The sequence below is a fragment of the Schistocerca americana genome, chromosome 2, assembly GCF_021461395.2.
Source record: "Schistocerca americana isolate TAMUIC-IGC-003095 chromosome 2, iqSchAmer2.1, whole genome shotgun sequence".
Taxonomy (NCBI): Eukaryota; Metazoa; Arthropoda; class Insecta; order Orthoptera; family Acrididae; genus Schistocerca; species Schistocerca americana.
The window spans coordinates 930,630,603-930,654,335 of NC_060120.1; the positions used below are offsets into that span (position 1 = coordinate 930,630,603).

At 43.4% G+C, this 23,733-nt stretch overlaps 1 protein-coding gene across 1 annotated transcript in view; it reads left to right on the top strand.

Annotated features, from left to right (window-relative positions):
- Positions 1–490: 490 nt before the first annotated feature.
- The window catches only part of LOC124594555 (hemoglobin subunit beta-like), a 95,851-nt gene continuing 72,608 nt past the window's right edge, over positions 491–23,733 (top strand). Inside the window, exons 1-2 of the mRNA XM_047132927.1 lie at positions 491–636; positions 18,256–18,493. Coding sequence (XP_046988883.1) covers positions 491–636; positions 18,256–18,493 — 384 coding nt within the window. The remainder of the gene's footprint in view (positions 637–18,255; positions 18,494–23,733) is intronic.

Sequence of the window (23,733 nt, forward strand, 5' to 3'; positions counted from 1 at the left end):
CCATGCCCGAGGGAGGACTCGAACCTTCGGCGGGAGGGGCCACGCAGTCCGTGACATGACGCCCTAAACCGCGGGCCACTCCGCGCGGCGTATTTGTTTTAGTTTACAGTCTCGTTGATGTTTTGTAGATGACATCAGACACGCCACTGACTGTAATATTTATTCCCGGCGGGGTCAGGGATTTTCTCTGCCTCGTGATGACTGGGTGTTGTGTGATGTCCTTAGGTTAGTTAGGTTTAAGTAGTTCTAAGTTCTAGGGGACTGATGACCATAGATGTTAAGTCCCATAGTGCTCAGAGCTATTTGAACCATTTGACTGTAATATTTACTATAGTACACAGTAAAACAAAAAAAGACGCACCATGAAGGAATTATCCGAACGGGTCTGAAATCAGCCTTTACCTGTCGTATGTACTTCGCAGTGTTAAATCTTATAATGAAACGTGTTGCATCTGAGGTGACTGTTCGCAGCGAGTGCGCGGTGATCAAGATGGGGGCTTCGCAATCTATGGAACAGTACCTGGACCGCCCCAGCACCGAGACAGGGCTCCGGAGACGCGAGATGAAGGCACTCATCGCCTGCTGGGCCGTCATCGAGCAGGACCTGCGCGACCAGAGCATCAAGCTGTTCGTCAGGTGAGACGCCATTCTCACTGTGTTCCGCCCACTGTACGTGCCAGGGCACTTCAACTGACATCTACAGCCACACAGATGCTCTGCCAGCCACTGCCAAATGCAGGACAGAGGGCACTTAGAATGGTACCACATGTTCTCTTATGGAGCGCGGTAATAGTGACTGATCAAATGCCTCTGGGCCTGCTGTAATTGCTCTGAACATAATTTCACAGTCCTTACAGGACGTACACACTGGTCGATTAAAGAAGAACTCTAGACTGTTCACTTAATATTGGTTGTTGAAACATCGTAAGCAGACTTCCCCGGCATAGCTGGCGTCTATTGTCAAGTGTTCGCCACTTGAGGTTTTTCACCATTTCCGTGCACTCTTTCGTGAGAGAATCTGTGACCACTCATGCTGCCCTCCTCTGTATGTGTTCAACATCTCCAATTGGTCTTACTTGTAATGGATCCCGCACACATGAGCATATTCAATGACGGGATGTATAAGTGATCTGTAGGCAGACTACCTTTTCCCAGCATCCTGCCAATGAACCGAAATCTGCCAACTGCTTTACCTGTCACTGAGCGTATGTATCATTCCATTTCATATCCCCACAAACTGTTGCACCCAAGTATTTGTATGAGTGGCATCCTTCCAGTTGTGACTCAATAATGTTTCAATAACACACTGAGGTGACAAAAAGTCTTGGACTAGCGATATACAGATATACAGATGATGGTAATACCGCGTGCACAAGGTATAAAAGAGCGGCGCGGTGCGTTGGAGGAGCTATCATTTCTACGCCGGTGATTCATGTAAAAAGGCGTCCGACGTGATTATGACCGCATCACGGAAATTAACAGACTTTGAACGCGGAATCGCAGTTAGAGCTAGACGCTTGAGACATTCCATTTCGGAAATCGCTGGGGAATTCAATATTCTGAGAGATACACAGTGTCAAAAGTGTGCCGAGAATACCGTGTTTCAGGCACTACCTCTCACCACGGACAACACAGTGACCGACGACCTTCACTTAACGATCGAGAGCAGCGGCGTTTGCGTAGAGTTGTCAGTGCTAATAGACAAGCTCAACTGCCTCACATAGCCGCAGAAATCAATGTGGGACGTACAATGAACGTATACGTTAGAATATTGCGGCGAAAGTAGGCGTTATGGACTATGGGAGTCTTTTGCTAGCAGCACGACATCGCCTACAGCGCCTCTCCTGGGCTCGTGACCGTATCGGCTAGACCCTAGACGACTGGAACACCGTGGCCTGGTCACATGAGCTCCGATTTCAGTTGCTAGGAGCTGATGGTAGGGTTCGAGTGTGGCGCAGCCCCACTACGCCATGAACCCAAGTTGTCAACAAGGCACTGGTGGTGACTCCATAATAGTGTGGGCTGCGTTTACGTGGAATGGACTGGGTCCTCGGTTAATATGAACTGATCAGTGATTAGACATGGTTATGTTCGGCTACTTGGAGACATTTGCAGCCATTCATGGACTTCACGTTCCCAAACAACAATGGAATTTTTATAGATGACACCAAAGTTCTCGATTGGTTTGAAGAACATTCTGGACGATTCGAGCGAATGATTTGGCCACCCAGATCGCACGACAGGAGTCCCACAGAACATTTTTGACACATAATGAGAGGTCAGTTCTTGCACAAAATCCTGCAATGGCAACAGTTTCGCGTTTATGGACAGCTATAGAGGCAGCATGGCTCAATATTTCTGTAAGGGACTTCCAACAACTTATTGAGCCTATGCCACGTCGAGTTGCTGCGCTACATTGGGCAAAAGGAGGTTCGACACGATATTAGGAGGTATTCCATGACTTGTCATCTGAGTGCACAACTTTACTTTGCTGTACAGGTGAACAGTTTTACGTTCCAGAACAATTGAAAGAAGTTGCTAACCTTTGCAATACTTTAAAATTACAAGATCTGAATGCATGTTTGTGCACCTTTTTTAGATGGTAGAAGAGAGTGTTGTATTGGAGGATAGAGTATCTAGTAACATTTGATTTTTCCTGGGCAGTGTTTCAATATAATGACTAACTTTAGAGTCATGCGAAGAAATGCGCAATAGAAACCTCTATAAGCAGTCTGCGGAACTTTCTACTCTTTTTGTTGTTTTTGTTTTGTTGTTTTTAAGCGCTGTATAATATATTAGAGATATTGGAGGATATTTTTAATTCTGCAGTGACAGAGTTTTATGGTGAGTATAATTCTGTATAGTTTTGAAAGTACTTACATATCATGTAAACGGTTATACCAAACTTCGTCAATCTTGCACCATATTGTATCTTGAAACATAAGGTCTTCTACAACGGAACACATGATATTTGCAAATCTGAATTCAAACCTGAATTTCTTTAATGTCTTTACTAATTTTCCTGTCTTGGAAACGGAAATATGTGTTTGTTGCCAACAGCTTCTGTTTCAAAATGTTTTAACTAGTAATTGGTTTCTGAAAATATTTCTGCTTAATTTGAAGGCATTTACTGATCAGTAATATGTAATTGAGTAATATTGCAATACGTTAAATACAGTTTTGAGAAAAGAAATTCTATTGAGGCACTTTTAAATTTGAACAGAATGTTTGTTGTTAGGTAAGAGGCCATGTTATACCTTGGAACAGTTTTTTTATATTAGTAAATACCGTATTACTTTCAATGAGTAATTTTTTTAATTTCACGAAAAGAGCATGACACATAACAAGTGAACGCCATCATTTCAAAAAGGAATGAGATAGTATGCTTAACTTCCATTGCAGGATTGGCTAGAGGCCAAATCTGGAAAGTCTTTCAAGGTACTATACTCCCCTCTACTTCATTGTAGACAGCTGCATATTCCGCAAAAAATCTGACTTACAATTCATATTGTCTGACAGGTCATTAATATACAGTGTTATCAACGAAGGTCGCGACGTACTTCCCTGGGCCACGGCTGAAGTTACTTCTACATCTGTCATCCAAGATCATATGTCATGTCCTTCCTGACAAGAAATCCTCAATCCAGTTACGAATTTTTGTTTGATACTCCATACAACCCAAGCTTTGTCAATCGTTATTGCTTGAAATCGTTAACGCTTTTCGGAACTTTTAAAATACACCTGATGCCTTGATTCCTAGCTTTATAGATCGTTCAGTAACACAGTTATAAACGAGTAGATCAAGATCTCAGGTAAATATTATCGTTTTTCCCCATGGTCACCGCCAGATGTTATGAACTTCCGGTGCGATGAACAAGAAACTGGACGCCACACTCGTGAAAGTCTGTACCAATATTAGCATCTAAACCTGAAAGATGTTGGTCGCGTAGTACATCTTTCATACATCAAAATAGATTATAAATATAAGGCACAGATCTCACTGAGTATGCAATACGATATACGACGCAATTTGCGATTTGGTACAGAAGCAATTCATATCCGGTTGAGTGTGGAGAAACGTAGTTGAACTACTTGACTGGTTCACACTGGGACGACAGCAATACAGCACCAGTAAATATCTCCCTTGCATCGCCTGGAGCAGCGTAAAACGCTAATTGCTCCATGCAACTCTATAGTACGATACATAGGGAGCTATATTTCACGCAATCTGATGTGCCACAAAAATATTGTTTTATATAGATGAACCAATGCAACGTCCGCCTCTGCAGTTAGTTTCTCAATAAAACTTTTACGTTTTCCATAACAAATTAAAAACCACTCTTGTGGGATTCGTGTGTGTTCTACAGTATGCAGTCTTTATCATTTGATTTTGGGAAAACATTTCGGTAAAGAATTTGATTTTTTTTTTTTTCTTTTTTTTTTTTTTTTGCATCTTGTAGTCTGACATCACAGCTTTATATAGAATTGGTTTTCTTTCCACGTATTGCTCATAGCTATTGTCGTACTTCGAAATTAAGTTTGCACTCAAAAATGTAATGGTTGGCCAGTTTAAGTTTGCTGCTTTTTCCGTCACACTATGCAGCATGCCAAATGTACACTACTGACCATTAAAACTGCTACACCAAGAAGAAATGGAGATGATAAACGAGTATTCATTGGACAAATATATTATACTAGAACTGACATATGATTACATTTTCACGCATTTGGGTGCATAGATCCTGAGAAATCTGTACCGAAAACAACCACCTCTGGCCGTAATAACGGCATTGATACGCCTGGGCATTGAGTCAAACATAGCTTGGATGGCGTGTACAGGTACAACTGCCCATGCAGCTTCAACACGATACCACAGTTAATGAGGCCGTTGGGATCCAGCACGGCGTTCCGTATTACCCTGCTGAACCCACCGATTCCATATTCTGCTAACAGTCATTGTATCTCGACCAACACGAGCAGCAGTGCCGCGATACGATAAACCGCAATCGCGATAGGCTGCAATTCGACCTTCATCAAAGTCGGAAACGTGATGGTATGCATTTCTCCTCCTTACACGAGGCATCACAACAACGTTTCACCAGGCAACGCCAGTCGACTGCTGTTTGTGTATGAGGAATCGATTGGAAACTTGCCTCAAGTCAGCACCTTGTAGGTGTCGCCACCGGCGCCAACCTTGTATGGTTGCTCTGAAAAGCTAATCATTTGCTTATCACAGCATCTTCTTCCTGTCGGTTAAATTTCGCGTCTGTATTACGTCGTCTTCGTGGTGTAGCAATTTCAATGGCCAGTAGTGTAACTAATACACTGATGTGCAAAACCTAAGGACAAAAGTAACTTTCACACGATGTGTCACGGCTAAGTAGCGTTGCTCGATGGAACTTGTATCATACATAGAAAGATCTGCTGCTGTATATTGTTACACGACTGTTTTTCTCAAACTGACCCGTAACTGATGCACGTCAAATAAAATTGGTATAAATTAATATTCTCAGTAATTGAAGTATGAAACAGTACCAGTAATTGCCAGTACTTGATTAACTAGATTACTATTTCCTGTATCTAATTCCGTGTACACCTACCTTAGCAGTGTCTTTGATAGCAAGTTGCGCTTCGCTGTAGGCGAGAGGAGGCGACGTCGGTGATAAAAGCCGTCATGGAAAGAGCCCGCAGCAGAATTCGAGGAAGGCCCACATGCACACATGCAAGGAACGATGCCAGGGAGCTCACACTGTACATTGCTTTGCTTTCAAGGAAACCACCTTGGTGCTGGACGCACCAAAGTCACAACACAGATTGTATCTGCGAGGGGGTGCGTGTCATTTTGCCATCGTCCCAGCAGGGAAACTGTTGGAGACATAACTGCAAGCAATCAGATAACATCTAAGAGAGCGGAATGGAACAATGATTACGGCACCTTTGAAGAATGTGAAAGCAAGCTTTCAAATTACTACATGTAAATTTTAAAAAATGCGAAAACAATTAATGTGTAATAATAGCACACTAAAAAAAATGTTTTTTATCTTTTGTTAATGCCTCGTGTCCTTTGAAGAATGTGAAAGCAAGCTTTAAGATTACTACATGTAAATTTTAAAAAATGCGAAAACAATTAATGTGTAATAATAGCACACTAAAAAAATGTTTTTTATCTTTTGTTAATGCCTCGTGTCCGTTCTTTCGGACATGTCCGAAGGAACAGACACCACACATTCATACAGCTGGTTCGTTTCGACGGGCAATGAAGCCACCACCTTCAGTGCGTATGCACAATTACATTCGACCTCCTATGGAAATCTCAAAGAAGCGAGTATGGAGGACATGGACGGGGGGTGCTGATAAGTGGCGATAGGTGCAATATGGGGATGAACGGCAGACATGTCGAGATAGTCCGCTTAATTGCGATAAACATCGTGTCCATATGGAGCAGTGCTAACGCAACTGCCTAATAAGCGGAAAATCAAGTGTTGGAATTTCAGTCTGGGACACATTTTCACTTGTCGCCGCTGATTACGCGTAGAAGTCCCGATGTAGCTGATACGAATAGTTCCTTCTCTTTCCCCTCCTTTCTCCCATCTCCATCTTCAATTTGCATAATATGTATGACACCTGCGCATTCCCCTCGGTGACTGTTCTTTGAGTCATGTCCCAAAGAACACACAGCAGAAATTCACATAAAATATTAAAAAAATTCGTGTGCTATTATTATAAATTAACATTTCCTGAACTTTTTTATTTAAACATTTTGTTCTTAAGCCTTGCTTATTGCTAAATTTCATGATTCTATGTCAACAAGAAGTACCCTATAGGTTTTTATGAGTGAGTTCGCGAGTGTCAAAATATGTGACATAAATAACCTCATTTTATGATTGCACTGGCGTAGAGGTTTTAATATTCTACACAGCCAAGGAACCGTAGACGTTCGTGTGTTTGAAGTTTTGTTTGTAAGGCGCTCAACTGCGCGGTCATCAGCGCCCGTATTGAGTCCCAATTTTAGCACAATCCAATCTAGCCACTGTCACGGATGATGATGATGATGATAATGATGAAATGATGAGGACAACACAAGCACCCTGTCCCCGGGCAGACACAATCCGCAACCCGGCCGGGAATCAAACTCGGGACACCGTGATCCAGAGGCAGTAACGCTAACGTTAGAGTGTGACATAAATTTCAACTTGATACTTGTATCCCTTCCCGAGAAAAATTATTTTTAACAGTCGGATAGACGGACAAACAGACAGACAGACGGACAACAAAGTGACGCTGTAAGGATTCCGTTTTTTGTCATTTTATATTTGGAACCCTAAACGTCATAGAATGGATATTTCTCGGGACCTGCGGGACCAATAAAACTCTACAGAAGACAATTTTCTGGACATTATCATCACTGGAGATGAGACGTGGTGTCACCACTACGAGCCAGTATCCAAAAGCGTCCATGAATACGCGACGTTCGAATTCGCCAACAAAGAAGATTTTCAAGAGACAGCCGTATCCAGGTAAACAGATGTGCTCAATCAGCCGACACAGATAGGTTGTTGTTATCTTGGAAGTCTTCGAGCCTAAAATGACTCAGTTCTGTGTGCAATGGTACTGACTGCGCCGAAAGCCCGAACTTCGAAAATCAGCTCGGCGAAGAAGGCAAACTTTCACTTACAACACCATAACGACTGGGCCCATAACGCGCAGTATCCCCTGAGACTATATGATACTCAGTGCTACTCGTGATACGGCGCAGAACCGACCCACATCAGAGGGGCGCGTGGAAACGTAGATGAAGCGGCTTAACTGTTTCACACCGGAATGATAGCGATACAACACCGATAAGTATCTCTGTCGTATTGCCCGGCGCAGTACGGGATGCTGGTTGCTCCACGCAGCTGTGTCGTATGACATACAGGGAGGAAAATTTCAAGTCATCTGGTGTTGCTCAAACTGTCGCCCCTAAATATTTGAATATTCTTACCTTTTCTATTTGCACAATATCTCTTACTAAATATGTGGAGTGCTTTTATGTTTCGTCAATAGCTTTGTTTTCCCGCAGAGATTCTTAAGTCTGTCATTTTGCCTGTCTCTTCCCGAAGATTGCATTTGCAAGGCTTTCAGAAGGAAAGCGGAATTATCCACAAATGCTAGGCAATGTATTGTAACACCTTTCTTCTTTCTCTCTAACGTGAGTGGCGATATTTTAAGTTCTGTCAGTTTTTCATTCCAAATTTCTGCATGAAACTGTTGAAAGGTCGAGATATCTCAATCATAACATACACTTTTGAGTTTTTTGTCTGTGTCTTGTGTGTGTCATTCCTTTTATTTAGACTTCATCTTGTTTTTAAGTATTTTTAGTAGTGTGGTGTTGAGTTTTGGAGCTGCTCCATAACTGTATACAGGGTGACCCTGGTTAACGTTTAAAAACTCGCGAAGCAATGCAGATGATGCTGAGACGAGTAATTTAATGTAAATCGACCCATGGGGCCGAAAATGTAGGGAAATACCCCAACAGTGGATGAGAAATGTTGAACATGTGACGTCACCAGATGACGTACATCGCCGCAAGTGCACCTGTTGGTCTTGTCGATCCTAGTCTCGCTGGCAGGGGGCAGTGCTGCACATAACTCGCTAGGATATTCTGTGCTACCCGATGTGATACGGTACAGTTTGCGGTAGTAACGATACAAGACTACGATTAATAGGTTTACGTTTACGAAAACAGAGTAACCTAGCGGAGTGATGGGCAGCAATGCCCCCTACCAGCAAGAGTAAGATCGACAACCCCAACCACTGCACGTGCGGCGAGGTACGTCATCTGGTGACGTCACATGTTCAACATTTGTCATTTACTTTTAGAATACTTCCCGACATTTTTAAATGTTTGTAAGAATCACCAAGTATCAGGGAAGTAATGACACTGGCAATAATAGTGAAATGCGGTCTGCAATTGATTCTAGATTTGTTTCGGGAGAGTGCCCGCCTTCAACAAAACACGATTTTTCTTTTTCTTTTTATTTTCCAGACACGTTTCCTTGAAGTTTCAGCATCATCAGTGGGTTTTTTGCTATCTTCCTACAAAACAGGAAAAGTTTTCGTTACTTCTTGTACACATATCAATTTGAGTTTTTAAGACGGTATTTACATGTTTGAAAAAGAAACGACGTTTTGTATATATATTTTGTTGCCACATGCTGTGGATTTCCTGGCTTATTATGTTATTTGTGTAGTTGTTTTGATTCACAGTTTATCATCTGCAACCATATAGAACTTAATATGGAACAGTTATTTACTTCGATATTTTTCGGCTGGGAATGTTGACGGTTATGACGACCATTAACTAAAACTACATGGAAGATGGTGTGTGTGTGCGTGTGTGTGTGTGTGTGTGTGTGTGTGTGTGTGTGTGTGTGTGTGTGTTTGTTTATTTGCAATATGTTTCACTTATTTTTCTGGTTTTGCCATTAATTTCACCGTGAAGGCTTGTAGTAAGTAACTCTCACTATCACTGTTTACAAACTACAGAAACAAAATGGTGGACAGCTGAATAGCTGAGTGTTTTCTGGGTGGGAATTTTGAATCTTTGTTAGGTTGCGACTGTACGGGTTGTGTGAGAATGTTCATGTGGCGTGGATGACGAAATAAAATACAATCTCTCTCATGAGCTCACCGAAAATCGTAGTTTTAAACTGTTCACAATTCTATATCAGCTGGGAGCCCATACGTGCCTTTGCACGAAAAGAACTTGCTGACACGTTATAAAATACTCCAGTGGACCCCCGTAAATGTGGTTGGACTTACAAGTCTGACTAAGTTTAGCCTATGGGGCGCCAACTCACATTTGTCGCAATATACCCAATGTTCCACAAAAAGTAATTAATATAGATGCAGGCAGGATTTGCTGTGCAAAAATCACGCGTGTACTCACGTATTTTTTTAAAGTTCCACAAATTCGAGTTTATTTCCAATAAGAGCAAAGAAAAATCGAAAGTCACAGTTCACAATGAATTAATTTCAGAGCCTGACTGAGTGTCTTAAGATCTTGGAGGCAGTTGAATAAGCAGCGATTAATTCCATGAGTTATCTTATAAATCCGTTAAAGTTCCACAATGTTTCAAACTATAAATTCCACGATGACTACATACTGAAACATTCTAATTGTGGCTTGTATCACACACAGCCCGAAAAATAACAAGTGCATCAGATGCCGAAAAATTTCTACGTCCGAAAGTTCGAAATTTTAATAATTCACATACTCTAACTAGCGACTATTACACCTCTCATCAGATAAAACTTTCTCGAAACACAGGGGAACACAGTGTGACTGCCCCGAACAGTGTCCGAAGATAGACCCCCCCCCCCTCGAGAATACCGCTGTTCACCTAGGAGACTGTCCGCAGCTCGTGGTCTAGAGGCTAACGTTGCTTCCTTTGGATCAGGGGGTCCCGGGTTCGATTCCCGACCGGGTTGGGGATTTTCGCTGCCCGGGGACCGGGTGTTCGCGCTGTCCTCATAAGTTCATCATCATCATTCGTGACAGTGGCTAGATTGGACTGTGTAAAAATTAGGACTTTGTACGTGCGCTGATGACCTCGCAGCTGAGCGCCCCACAAACCAAACATCATCACCCATGAGACCTTAAGCAAGCACCACTGAAGTCAGTTAAACTGCTGAAGATTAAAATTGCTGAAATTCTTAATTTTAACATTTTTTTCACATATGATAATCAAATCCCAAGGAAATTTTCTGAGAAATACTACACTGTTTTCAGTTTTCTTTAATCTGCCATAGTTTATTGATAATAATTTCTATGGTTTTTCCGACATTTTCTGATTTATAAGCGCAAATGTTAACAAACAATATAAATTATACATTAAATAGTTTCCTATATGTCTAAAGTGTACAGTACTGCAGCTTCTTTTAATGTTTATTTATTTAGTAAGGAAAGCTGTTATTAATAGCGTGAAATCCACGTACTGGCCTCTCATTTAAATATGTGAATAATTTCAGTAAATCTACCATCACAGTCCGCTGCAGTTCTGTGAGATGTATCATAGACACCTCGTTTGTAGCAGTCACATAATCCATTGCTGAGATATTCGCTTTAGCAGTTCAGGAATTATTTACAAAATTTAACTTACAATAACTTACAAACCAATGCACATATCGAAGCCGCCTCTTCATACGCGTAATCGTCCATCTTCCCCGCTTCAAAGTAGCCTATTGACTCTTCAGTGACACATATGGTGTTCTGGTGTAACGACAAGTGCCGGCGCGAAGGTCAAGGACGAAACAGCAGAGAGGGCTGTGAGACACCAGCCAACAGTACGCTGACTAGGGCCGCTGACTAGGGCGTCACCACGACAGGAGCGGCCTTAGCACAAAGAGAATAAAAGCGATGCGCCGCCTAGCCTCGGCCGCCTTTCTGGCCGCACATGGGGTCTGGACCCTTCCACCATCCTCCACACCTATAAATCCCTCATCCGCCCTATCCTCTGCTACACCCACCCTGCCTGGATCTCCGCCCCTCCTACCTTTTACAAATCCCTTCAAATCATAGAAAGAGATGCTCTCAGTCTCGCCTATCGCATCCGTCTCCCCTCCCCCACGCGGATCCTGTATGACCTTATTCCATTCCCGCAGCTCCTCCTTTTCCTCGAATGGATACGGATCCTCTACACATCCCGTTAACTTGATCCCACTAACCCGCTTGTCGCTGCCGCGCCTCTATTCCCAAGTCCCACATGCTCTCCCTCTCTCCACTCTCCATACCCTCTCCTAAGGTGGCTTCCACCAGCTCCCCCTCCCTGATGATGCCTTCCTCCCCTCCATCTACCCCTCCTATCAACTTTGATCCTCGTCTTCCACATCCTGTGTTTTTTCCTTAGGGCACCCTCTCTCCCTTCTCTTCCTCCTCCCTTCCTCCCCCCTCCTCCCCCTGGGCTTCCCCTACCCCCCATACCTTCTTTCCTCCCTCCATCTCCTGTGCCACTGGCATCTCCACTCTCCTCTCTCCCTCCTCCCCCACCTTTTTCCCCTTTTGGCACGTCCCCGGACTCGCACACGTCACGTGAACATTCGCGAGCCGGAGATTATCGCCATCGGTTTTGTGTGTGTGCCGTCGTGTTTGTGCTTCAGTGTTTTTTGCTGCCCACGCTCCATCGTTCACGTGTGTCATCTCAATCATCAGTGTTCGTGTACAGTGCTGACAGTTTTTTGTCTTTAGACGCCTGTGAACGGCTTCGTGTTTTTTAATTACTGTGTCTACTGTTTTTTGTCCACCGTTATGTTATGTTATTCTGTGTCTTCATTGCTTCTCTTTGTACTGCTTGTGGCTGAAGAGCGGCGTAATGTTGCCGCTGCCAGCCCACCTTTTGTATAAGGTGTAAAATCACAATAAAGAAAAAAAAATCGCCTCGGCCGCACCAGAAGAGCCGCATTACAAGACCCGGACTAGAAGACGAGCACTAGAAGAGCTGTGAATTGAGATCCATATCAATTACTTGCATGGAAACTGTATATTTCGAAGGATACTGATTATTCGCATGTCACCAATTGCTTGCGACACCTCCTTGTACATACACAAGTTAAGTATCATGAATTCAGTTACTGTAATAAACTCCATTAATATGATTTGCTTGTATGTTGGCTGATAGTCCGAGAAAACAGCCTCCTAGGCACCCTATAAGAGACGAGTGGGCAGGATCCCACATTAGCAATGAGGATTGACAAACCAACACCGCGCCTCGCGGCCACGGAATTTCTTTTTGTTTTGCTGGCGCCTTATTTCTCTCTTGTCTTTTCTTTGCAGTGGAGTTTACTTGCTTTAACAGTCTCTTAACGTTTTTGCTATGCAGTGTTTCCAGGTGGGAATTGCAGAAATTTTCTTTGCTTTTGTCCTTATTTTTCTTGCTTGCCTTATGTGTCTTGCAATTGTCTCTTCCAAAATGCTCACCCCACCTATCGCACCCTCTGCTCAGGCGCCACAGATGGAAGCGTTAGACGTAACACAGCTAATGCAGATGTTTCAGTTTCAGATGCAGGAAATATACACCTTGGTCAACACGGTGCAGCAGCTACTGGCCAACGCTGCACGCCCGGTGCAATAAGCACCGCCTACAGCAACACCTACTGCTATACCGCCTTTTCGACAGTTTAGTGAAAGAAGAGGAGTGGCTCGAGTGGTTGCAACAATTTGAAGCACACATAATCGCTCACAACGTACCAGTTACTGTGAAGCATCTCTATCTGTTATCCACAGTAGGAAGTGCAGTGTTTCGATTTACTCAGAAGTTGTTTCCTAACGCCACTCCGTGTGAACTTTCTTATGAACAGGTTGTACATTCACTAACTAACTATTATGACCAACAAGTGAATGTGGTAGCAGCTAGGTATCAGTTCTTTAGTTTAAAAAACGGTCAGGACAAACTTACCACGAGTGGGTAACACATTTGCAGGGTATGACAAGGAAAGGAAAATTCAAATATGCTTGTGGTGCTTTATATTTAGATGTTACTTTGTATGATGTGATTGTGTATGATTGTACATCAAACTCAGAGAACAGCTTTTGGAACAGTTCGATCCATAATTTCAGCAGGAAATGCAAATACTAGATCAGTACAACTCCACCTGTCAATCGATAAATTTGAGCAGCCAGCTATTTTTCGGACTGAGTCCCTTGTTTCCGACCGGCCTATTCAGTGGCAGCGTGCGCTCGAAATGCAGAGTAAACAGCCCTCCACACCGTGTAAGCAGCTCGCTAAACAGGCAGCTACACAGGCGAACAGAGTTAAGTCTTGCCCTTGGTGTTATTCACGGCACAAACGCCAAGACTGTCCGTCCCAACAAACTCAGTGTTACGCTTGTGGCAGGAAAGGACGTGTTCAATCTGTATGTTTGCAATGGAACAAACATAGAATTCGGCCCACTCCAAAAATGTAGTCAAAAGGGCCGTGTCATTAACGCAGTATATTCAACTTCCCAGCAGATTAAAACTGTATACCGGACCGAGACTCGAACTTGGGACCTTTGCCTTTCACAGGCAAGTGCTCTACCATCTGAGCTACCCAAGCACGACTCCAGGGGTGAAGCATTGCCACTGTTTCTCGCCTCCTGTCGTTCGCACGCACGAGACGAATCATCGCTGGCGGAATTGCTTTACGGCCGCCGCCATCGGAATAGCTCCACCTGCTCCACCCTCCTCAGCATCTGACGCCAAAGGAAAGCCGCAAGTATCGCTTCGCGCCACACAATATTGTCTTTCAGAGGGTTTTTAGAGGCACCAGACGGTGGGCGCGAGGCGAGATCGTCCGTCGACTTGGCGTTTGCATGTAGCTTATTTCAGGTCCAGGCGGCTTGCAGCGCCGACATCACAATCAAATTCGCTACTGTCATGTGCACGACGATCTTTCAGTGCCTCTTCACCCAGATTCATAGATCCCGAGGATGGCGCGGCCCCAGCAACCGCCAGAGGATGTCATCACGACACCATGGGACGACCCCATCCAGACGGGACCTTCGCCTCTTCCGCCTCCTCTCGTCCTACCGATGGAGCTGGACCCGCCGACACAGCAGCAGTCGCCGCCTTCTTCATCTGGAACATGGCAGCAGGAGCATAGAAAGAAGGATCCTTTATTGTATGATTATATGATAGCGGAACAAACACTGGTATTAGTTACTTCTGTAAAATATCTGGGAGTATGCGTGCGGAACGATTTGAAGTGGAATGATCATATAAAATTAATTGTTGGTAAGGCGGGTACCAGGTTGAGATTCATTGGGAGAGTGCTTAGAAAATGTAGTCCATCAACAAAGGAGGTGGCTTACAAAACTCTCGTTCGACCTATACTTGAGTATTGCTCATCAGTGTGGGATCCGTACCAGATCGGTTTGACGGAGGAGATAGAGAAGATCCAAAGAAGAGCGGCGCGTTTCGTCACAGGGTTATTTGGTAACCGTGATAGCGTTACGGAGATGTTTAATAAACTCAAGTGGCAGACTCTGCAAGAGAGGCGCTCTGCATCGCGGTGTAGCTTGCTCGCCAGGTTTCGAGAGGGTGCGTTTCTGGATGAGGTATCGAATATATTGCTTCCCCCTACTTATACCTCCCGAGGAGATCACGAATGTAAAATTAGAGAGATTCGAGCGCGCACGGAGGCTTTCAGACAGCCGTTCTTCCCGCGAACCATACGCGACTGGAACAGGAAAGGGAGGTAATGACAGTGGCACGTAAAATGCCCTCCGCCACACACCTTTGGGTGACTTGCGGAGTATAAATGTAGATGCAGATGTAGACCCTTCTGGTCGTTTTCCAGGGGACTTTTCCTCTAGAGTCTAGAACGAAGGCCGGATGGCGGGGTTCCTGTCCAGCACTGCGCCCACACTCCTGCCTCCCCCGCCGTTCTCACGCTCCCTACACGACGGCGGTCCGTCGCTTTGGTGTGGTGTGGGGGGGGGGGGCGGGGGGGGGGGAAGGGTAGGGGGAGGGGGGGAATGCTCTGGCGTAACGACAAGCGCCGGCACGAAGATCAAAAACTCAAAAACTGTACAGCAGAGAGGGCTGTGAGACGACGTCAGCCAGTAGCACGCACCACGACTGGAGTGACCTCGACTCGAAGAAAATAAAAGCGAAGCACCGCCTAGCCTCGGCCGCACTAGAAGAGCCGTACTAGAATACCCAGACTAGAAGAGGAGCACTAGAAGAGCCGCACTAGAAGAGCTGTGGTTTGTGATCCATATCAATTACTTGCACGGAAATTGTATATTTCGAAGAACACTAATTATCTGCATGTCGCCACTTGCTTGCGACACCACCTTGTACATATGCAAGTCAAGTATTGTACAGGGTGATCAAAAAGTCGGTATAAGTTTGAAAACTGAATAAATCACGGAATAATGAAGATAGGGAGGTACAAATTGACACACGTGCTTGGAATGACATGGGGTTTTATTAGAACCAAAAAAATACAAAAGTTCAAAAAATGTCCGACATATGGCGCTTCATCTTATCAGAATAGCAATAATTAGCATAACAAAGTAAGACAAAGCAAAGATGATGTTCTTTACAGGAAAAGCTCAAAATGTCCACCATCGACTGATGACCATAGATGTTAAGTCCCATAGTGCTCAGAGTCATTTGAACTATTTTTTGTCCACCACCATTCCTCAACAGTATTTGCAGTCGAGGAATAATGTTGTGAACAGCACTGTAAAGCAGGTCCGGAGTTATGGTGAGGCATTGGCGTCGGATGTTGTCTTTCAGCATCCCTAGAGATGTCGGCCGGTCACGATACACTTGCGAATTCAGGTAACCCCAAAGTCAATAATCGCACGGACTGAGGTCTGGGGACCTGGGAGGCCAAGCATGAGGAAAGTGGCGGCTGAGCACACGATCATCACCAAACGACGCGCGCAAGAGATCTTTCACGCGTCTAGCAATATGGGGTGGTTCTAATAAAACCCCATGTCATTCCAAGCATGTGTGTCAATTTTTACCTCTCTATCTACATTATTCCGTGATTTATTAAATTTTCTAATTTATACTGACTTTTTGATCACCCAGTATATTCAATTACTGTAATAAACTCCATTAGTATGATTTGCTTGTATGTTGTCTAGCTATCTGAGAAAACAGCTTCCTAAGCACCCTATACGAGACGAGTGGGCAGCACCCCACATATGGTTCGATGTTTATTAATTTTGAGGTAACCTTTAATTTTGCACTGGAAGCGAAAAGCGGCCATGAGAAACGAGCACCCATTGTGCTGCCCAATGCACTGGTTTTCCCGGTCATGCAGTCACCTCAGCGGCCGGCGAAAGTCCAGAGGCAGCCCCATCTGCGGAACATAGAGTGAAACTGGCGCCCCACGAGCCCCTATCAAGCGCTCAACACGAATATAACCCGATGTTACATTCGGCCTGTGCGTACGTGGTTGCGTGTTTGTGATTGAATAAAGTGTGTCTTCTCTTTACTATAGGCTGTCGTGTTACAACGTGTACCTGGCATTTTGTGTTTGTGTTGTAATGTTATGTGTGCCTCACTGCTTTTCTTTTCTTTAACTAATTTGTGCATGATTTTATTCTGAGAAGCTCAGTAATGTATGTAAATACCGTAAATGTAATTGTGATTCAAAGAGTAGTTGAAGTGAAGTGAAGCGCAGCTGGACAGCAAGAAACTCTTTAGCGCTCAATCCCTGCAACGATAGTGTTAGAGAATCTTTGAGTATGAACTCTAAAAAAAAAAAAAGACAATTAATTTTATTAAAAAAAAGACTGTTAATCTGTATCTTGTGGAAAGAGGACATGTTGCTAGGCCGTCGCTCAGAACGTATTGTTACATTTAATGAAAATTGATAATTTAGTGATAAAACCGAGTGAAGTATGTGTAAGAGTTGCCAAACATTTATGTATACAAATTTTCTGGAAGTGAAGAATAGAAATATCTTGTTTTTGAAAGAATAGAAATATCTTGTTTTTGGAAAAGGAGGTGAACTTCATTGTAGTTGCCGTCAATCAATCGACATAATTGTAAGTGTACAAAGTTCACTAAAATACAGGAAGAGAAATGCATTCTCTATAGTTTTCATTCAGTAAGTAACAACCTCTCATACTTTCTTAATTACAGTGATTGGATTATGTTCTTGTACAATACTATGAACTCCACTGTCCAATTTTGATGTAGCAGGACGTGTAGTTTGAAGGAAGTTTGTGTGCCAAGCAATCTGCTTTCCTCACGAAAAGCAGATTGCTGTTTGATCTTATTTACTTACAACAGTGATCCCTTAGGTATGAAAAACTATGAAAACTTGGGCTCAAAGCTATCCGCGATACGGCCAAGTAACTAACAGAGTCGTATTTTAACCCTTAAAGAACAATAACTTCCTCCAAATTGCAATACGTCAACAACTGGTGCAGAAGCTGATCATTCAAGGAGGCAGCAACCAAAATTCAGGTGCCAGTTACGCTTTAAAGCAAAAATCTCAATCAAAAATCAATCTCTCTCTCCAAACACACATATAAATATTGATATTATTATTAAAAAAATGTCGTTTATATAGTATGTGTGTGTGTGTGTGTGTGTGTGTGTGTGTGTGTGTGTATGTGTGTATGTGTGTGGCGAATTGGTGGGAGTTTTATTCATTTAATTATTATTTTCTATTTACTTTTATTTTTATTTGATTCTAGGATGCAGGTCACATGTAAGAACGGCAGCTAATAGAGAGTTAGCCTCCAGCAGAAGGGTGGTTTCCGCAGGCTGATGCGGAAGCACCCCGAGTACCGGCGCTATTTCCGCACGCTGGCGTCCAGCAGCCCGCGCGTGCTGTCCAGCATCGCGGCCGACGCTCGCGTGCAGACACACTTCCGCAACATCCTCACGTCTGTCGGCTCGCTCGTCTACACCAGCGTGAACAAGCCCGACAACCTGGTGCCCAAGTACGACTTCCTCGCGCTCGTCCACCGCCACATCGGCCTCGGCCTGCAGGACTTCTTCGTGAGTACCTGCGCCCGCCGTGTCGGTGCGGCCATTTTCCGCAGTAGGTATAGAGTATGCTAGGTAAAAAAAACCTCAAAGTGTACAGTAACTCAGAAAAGCGTTACATTTAACGAAAGTTTGACTGGTCGAGGTGCAATCAAGGCATAGTCGTAATAACGGTGTTACCCACAAAAATAAATCGATAAAATAGGTCTGTAGTCTTATTAACGTTCGTATCTCTTTCCAAAAGAAAGCAAGAAGTAACAACAAGAACTAAAATTATGAGAAAGCTGATTATTAACCTTTTTTTACCTTGGGGAGTGTCTCCAACTTGCACGGAGAGTGTGGAAAAAATTATTATGATTTCCAGACACAGTAATGCCAACGTAAACTAATCGAATTCCTCCCCAGTAGCAAGGGTTTGTAAATTGAGATATTAAGAAAATGAAGAGGTGGATAGAGGTTAGAACACACAGCGAAGAAGGTTATAATTAGAACTTTCACACTGCTGAAAGCTGCGCTCACCGAATTATGGATGCAGCCAGGGTATCACTGCAAACAACTACAAGCAAACGTCTGCCTCGATAGCTGAGTGGTCAGCGTGACGGATTGCCGTCCTACGGGCCCGTGTTCGATTCCCGGCTGCGTCGGAGATTTTCTCCGCTTAGGACTGGGTGTTGTGTTGTATTCATCTTCATTTCACCCCCATCCGGCGCGCAGGTCGCCCAAAGTGGCGTCGAATGTAATTAGACCTGCACCAAGGCGGCCGGACCTGCCCCGCAAGGGGCCTCCTGGCCAATGACGTCAAATGCTTATTTCCATTTTACCACAAGCAAAAACTGACCTTTCAAAAGAACAGATGTAATTGATATGCAGCTCTCGATGCAATAGAGAGAGATCAGAATGATTATTGCACTCATAAGCGTATGGGTCGAGATGTATGGTTGCGATGTGTTCTTATCACATGGCGACATTGTAGGTGGCATGGAGGATCCAGCCATCTGCTATGACGCTCCTGCCCGAAACAGTTTTTAACGCTTTGTTAAAAAAGTGGCGCATTAACGTTTGTATCATTACATATCTCTGTCCAACGTAACGAACAGCAAAGCTGTGAAAATACTCTAGGGGACAAGTACGGCCGCGTTTCGGAGTTTTATGACCTCAGAGTAACCGATATTCGTCGGTACTGCCAGAAAAACGTCACCTGCCAACTGCTGAGATACGCGACGGCCAAGTTATTCCTGCTGGGAACGTAAAACAGATAATGAATTCGTTCTTCAGAGGTTTCTCATCCTGCCTAGACGTCAAACGAGAAAGGGAGTACGTTTTATGTTTCAAGGAGCCTCATTTAAACAGAAGAATCCTTTCAAGTGTTCACCATATTCCAACGGTAGTGACCATTCTAGAGAGACTGCGAAGTTCACTCATGATGGTCGTATCATAGATCAAGTTCTGAGATTCTGGTTTGTAGTATGTAAGGAATGTGGCTATAATTGTCTCCCTGCTCTCCAATTTTTCTTTGAGGTGGAAATCTGCATGTAAAGTTGTTCATACAGAGAAATAAAATAGGTATAAAAAATGAACAACAGCGAATTTCTGTTTGTAACAACATTTGATTTTCATTAACAATGGTCTCTTTCATTGTTGTTTGACCTCGCGTGAGCGCTTGTACGCACTGCGGTAAGTGACGTTGCTGGCTTGTGCTGCAGAGTTCACATGCAGATTGCACCTCGCAGTTCCCGAGGTACTAGCTGCATCATGTGGCAAGTAAATCTTAGTTTGCTGTTTCATTAAACAGGATACATGTCCGTACAATCACGTCGGGTATCTTAGGTTTTCTCAGTTTTATAAATCAAGCTAATAGTAACAGCTACTTTACTGGCCGGAATATAAGCTGCGGACTTCAACGTTGCATTGTAGACAAATTACACAGAAATAGCGGCTTTCAATCACTTTACACATAAAGATTCTGTGTAGATCTGTGACCATATTGACACTAAATCGTAATACATTTGTGTGGGTCGCCATAATAATTTGATTTATCATCACATGATACGTTTCAGGAGAGCCCTATTATCAGTTGTTTGTGGCAAAAAAGGTCCAATATATTACAATATATCAAGTTATTAAAAGGAATACATTGCAGCGACGTAGTGAAGTTTAGAAACGTAACTAATAAAATCAATAAAAGTGTCTTCTCGTACCCTAGTCCGTTCTGTAACACCATATGTGCCCAAACAGGCATAGACAGTTTGACATGCGACAAAGAAAACAATTTTCCCAGCAGACGGTGTCAATGAGAGTAATGTATGTGACATCATGCATTACAGTTTTATGAAAATGCTTATTAGAAAAGTATATGTTTTATTTAACTTTTATATTCGAAGGGGTACCCGAAACACTGGAATTATTTTTTAAAAGCTACATAATTTCAGATTGTTTACAAAACAACCTTATCCCCTTCAAAATACTCTCCATTACAATTACTAATTCGTCCAATGGGTGCTTCCACTGTTCGAAAAGTTTTTTTGTAGTCATTTTTAGAAGTAGCTGACAGCTCCTCCCTAGTTTCTTTCTTGACTCCTTCGGTGTTGTCAAATCGTGTCTTGTCACCCCCCTTTTCTTGCCTGGAAATAAGAAAAAGTCACACGGAGCCAGGTCAGGCGAGGGCAACGGAACCATGCCATTTTTAGTTAAAAACTGTCTAACAGAGATGGCTGTGTGTGCAGGTGCGTTGTCTTGGTGGAAGAACCAGTCTCCTGTATGCCACAAATTCGCTGAACCGAGCTGCAAGATAACCCACTAACTCTGGTCTATCGTCTGCCTCCGTAATGCAGCGGTAGCGTTACTGCCTACCACGCAAGTGGGCCCGGGTTCGATTCCCGACAGGGGACTGGGTGTTGCGAATCCTTCATCATCATTTTCATCATCATTGTCACGTGAGTCACCGAAGTGGCGTCAACTAAAAAGACTTGCAATACGGCGGCCGAAACCCTAAGGAGATATCCCGGCCAATAAATGCCATACGATCATTTCAATAGCCTGTCGACAGTTTGTGAACATAAGGTCTCACATTTTTTTCAGTATTTTCGTCGATTCGGACAGTTGATGGAAGTCCAGAACGAGATTTGTAATCAGTCGGCACGTCGCCATTTTTAAAATGAGCAAACCACTGTACACTTCAGTTTTTCCCACAGCGTCATGTTGGCGAGCTGTTTTCAAAGAGCTTCAGCAGCATTTTTACCGAGCAGAAAATAAAATTTCACAGCTGCACGTTGTTCAATTAAACTTTCCATAATAAAAAACGAAACAAGAACAATCACTGCAGATGAACACAACAGCCCAGATCGGCGGCATTGAATTTGGCTATGAATTGCAATATACACGCCTTCACCGAGCGAGGTGGCGCAGTGGTTAGCATGCTGGACTTGCATTCCTGGTTTAGGTTTTCCGTGCTTTCGCTAAATCGCTTCAGGCAAATGCCAGGATGGTTCCTTTGAGAGGGCGCGGTCGACTTCCTTCCATAATCTGATGGGGCTGACGACCTCGCTGTTTGGTCTCCTCCCCCAAATCAACCAACCAAACAACACGCCCATCGGCAGAAATTCGTACTACACAAGCTACGCCCACGGCAATGTTATCGCGCGTTAAATACATGTAAAACTTAAAAATATTGAAAACGGGCAATAAGAACATTTTCTTCAATTTCATGGAACAATTGCCATTTATAGGCTAGTAGCACGTAATGCTTACAAAAATGTGACCAGTTATTCAACTACTTACTTACTTACTTACTTACTCACTGGTCATAACGGACTCGAGAGTCCATTACCGCAGCAACTTATTTTCGCCACCTGTTGCTGTCTTGGGCTATTTCCTTCCATTCACCTTCAATACCTAGGCTCCTCAAATCAGCCTTCACATTGTCCTCCCATCTACGCCTCGGTCTCCCCACAGGACGTTTTCCATATAGGTGCCCTACCAGTACTCTGCGCGCTGCCCTGCCCTCATCCATTCGAGTTACGTGACCCGCCCATCGCAACCTACGTGATTTATTAATACTGATTATGTCAGGGCTTGAATAGAGTTTGTGAACCTCTTCGTTACGCAGTTTTCGCCACTCTCCGCTAATGCCATCCCTTTTTGCTCCGAACATTTTCCTCAAAATTTTGTTTTCAAATACTCGAAACGGCTTTTCATTTTGCACAGTGAGAGACCAAGTCTCACACCCATACAGCATAACTGGTAGAATAATAGTTTTGTATATTCTAATCTTTAAATTCCTAGACAATATCCGTGATGAAAGTAATCTATTCAGTGAGAAGTACCACGCATTTCCCGCCCGTAATCTCTTCTTCAGTTCGGATTCAACCCCATTTCTCGAAGTGATGTCCACGCCTAGATACTTAAATGCGTTCACTTTTTCATACTGCATGTCTCCAACTCTTAACATTTCCTGATCTACTGCTGTTGGCATTCTAGTAGTAACCAGGTATTTAGTCTTGTCTTCACTTATCCTTAGACCTACATCTTCACTAGCCTTGATTAACGCATTCTAATTTGCTGTTACAGATTCTTTGCTATCGCTAATGATGTTTAGATCATCTGCAAACCCTAATATCTTAATATTTCCATTTAACTCCACACCCTCTGAATTATCTGCTGTCATTCGTACAGTATATTCTAGGACTACATTAAAACGTATCGGAGGCAGGGCATCTCCCTGCTTAAGTCCGTTCTTTATTACAAATTCTTCTGACTCCAATTTCCCCACGCGTACTCTACGTTTTGTGTTTTTCATACTCGCTTCTATAAGTCTAACATAATTCTTTGGTATTCCAAGTTCCAGAAGAATTCTGTACAATTTTGATTGCAATACTGAATCATATGCTTTTGTAAAATCTATGAAACGATTATGATCTGGTTTATTGTATTCCCATTTCTTTTCCAAAATTTGACGCAGGGTGAATATTTGGTCTATAGTTGATCTGTTCCTCCGAAAGCCGGCTTGGGAATCCCCCACAATTTCATCTGCATATGGTGTAAGCCTGCTTAGCAGAATATTCGAGAAAATTTTGGAACATACTGGTAATAGCGATATCCCTGTATAATTACTACAATCCATTTTGTCACCTTTCTTAAAAATTGGGATCAGAATCGACTCCTGCCACTCTTCAGGTATCGTCTCTGTTATCACGTTGTGAACTACTTCCACCAATTTCTGTCCCCCATTTTTAACTAATTCTGCAGTTATGCAA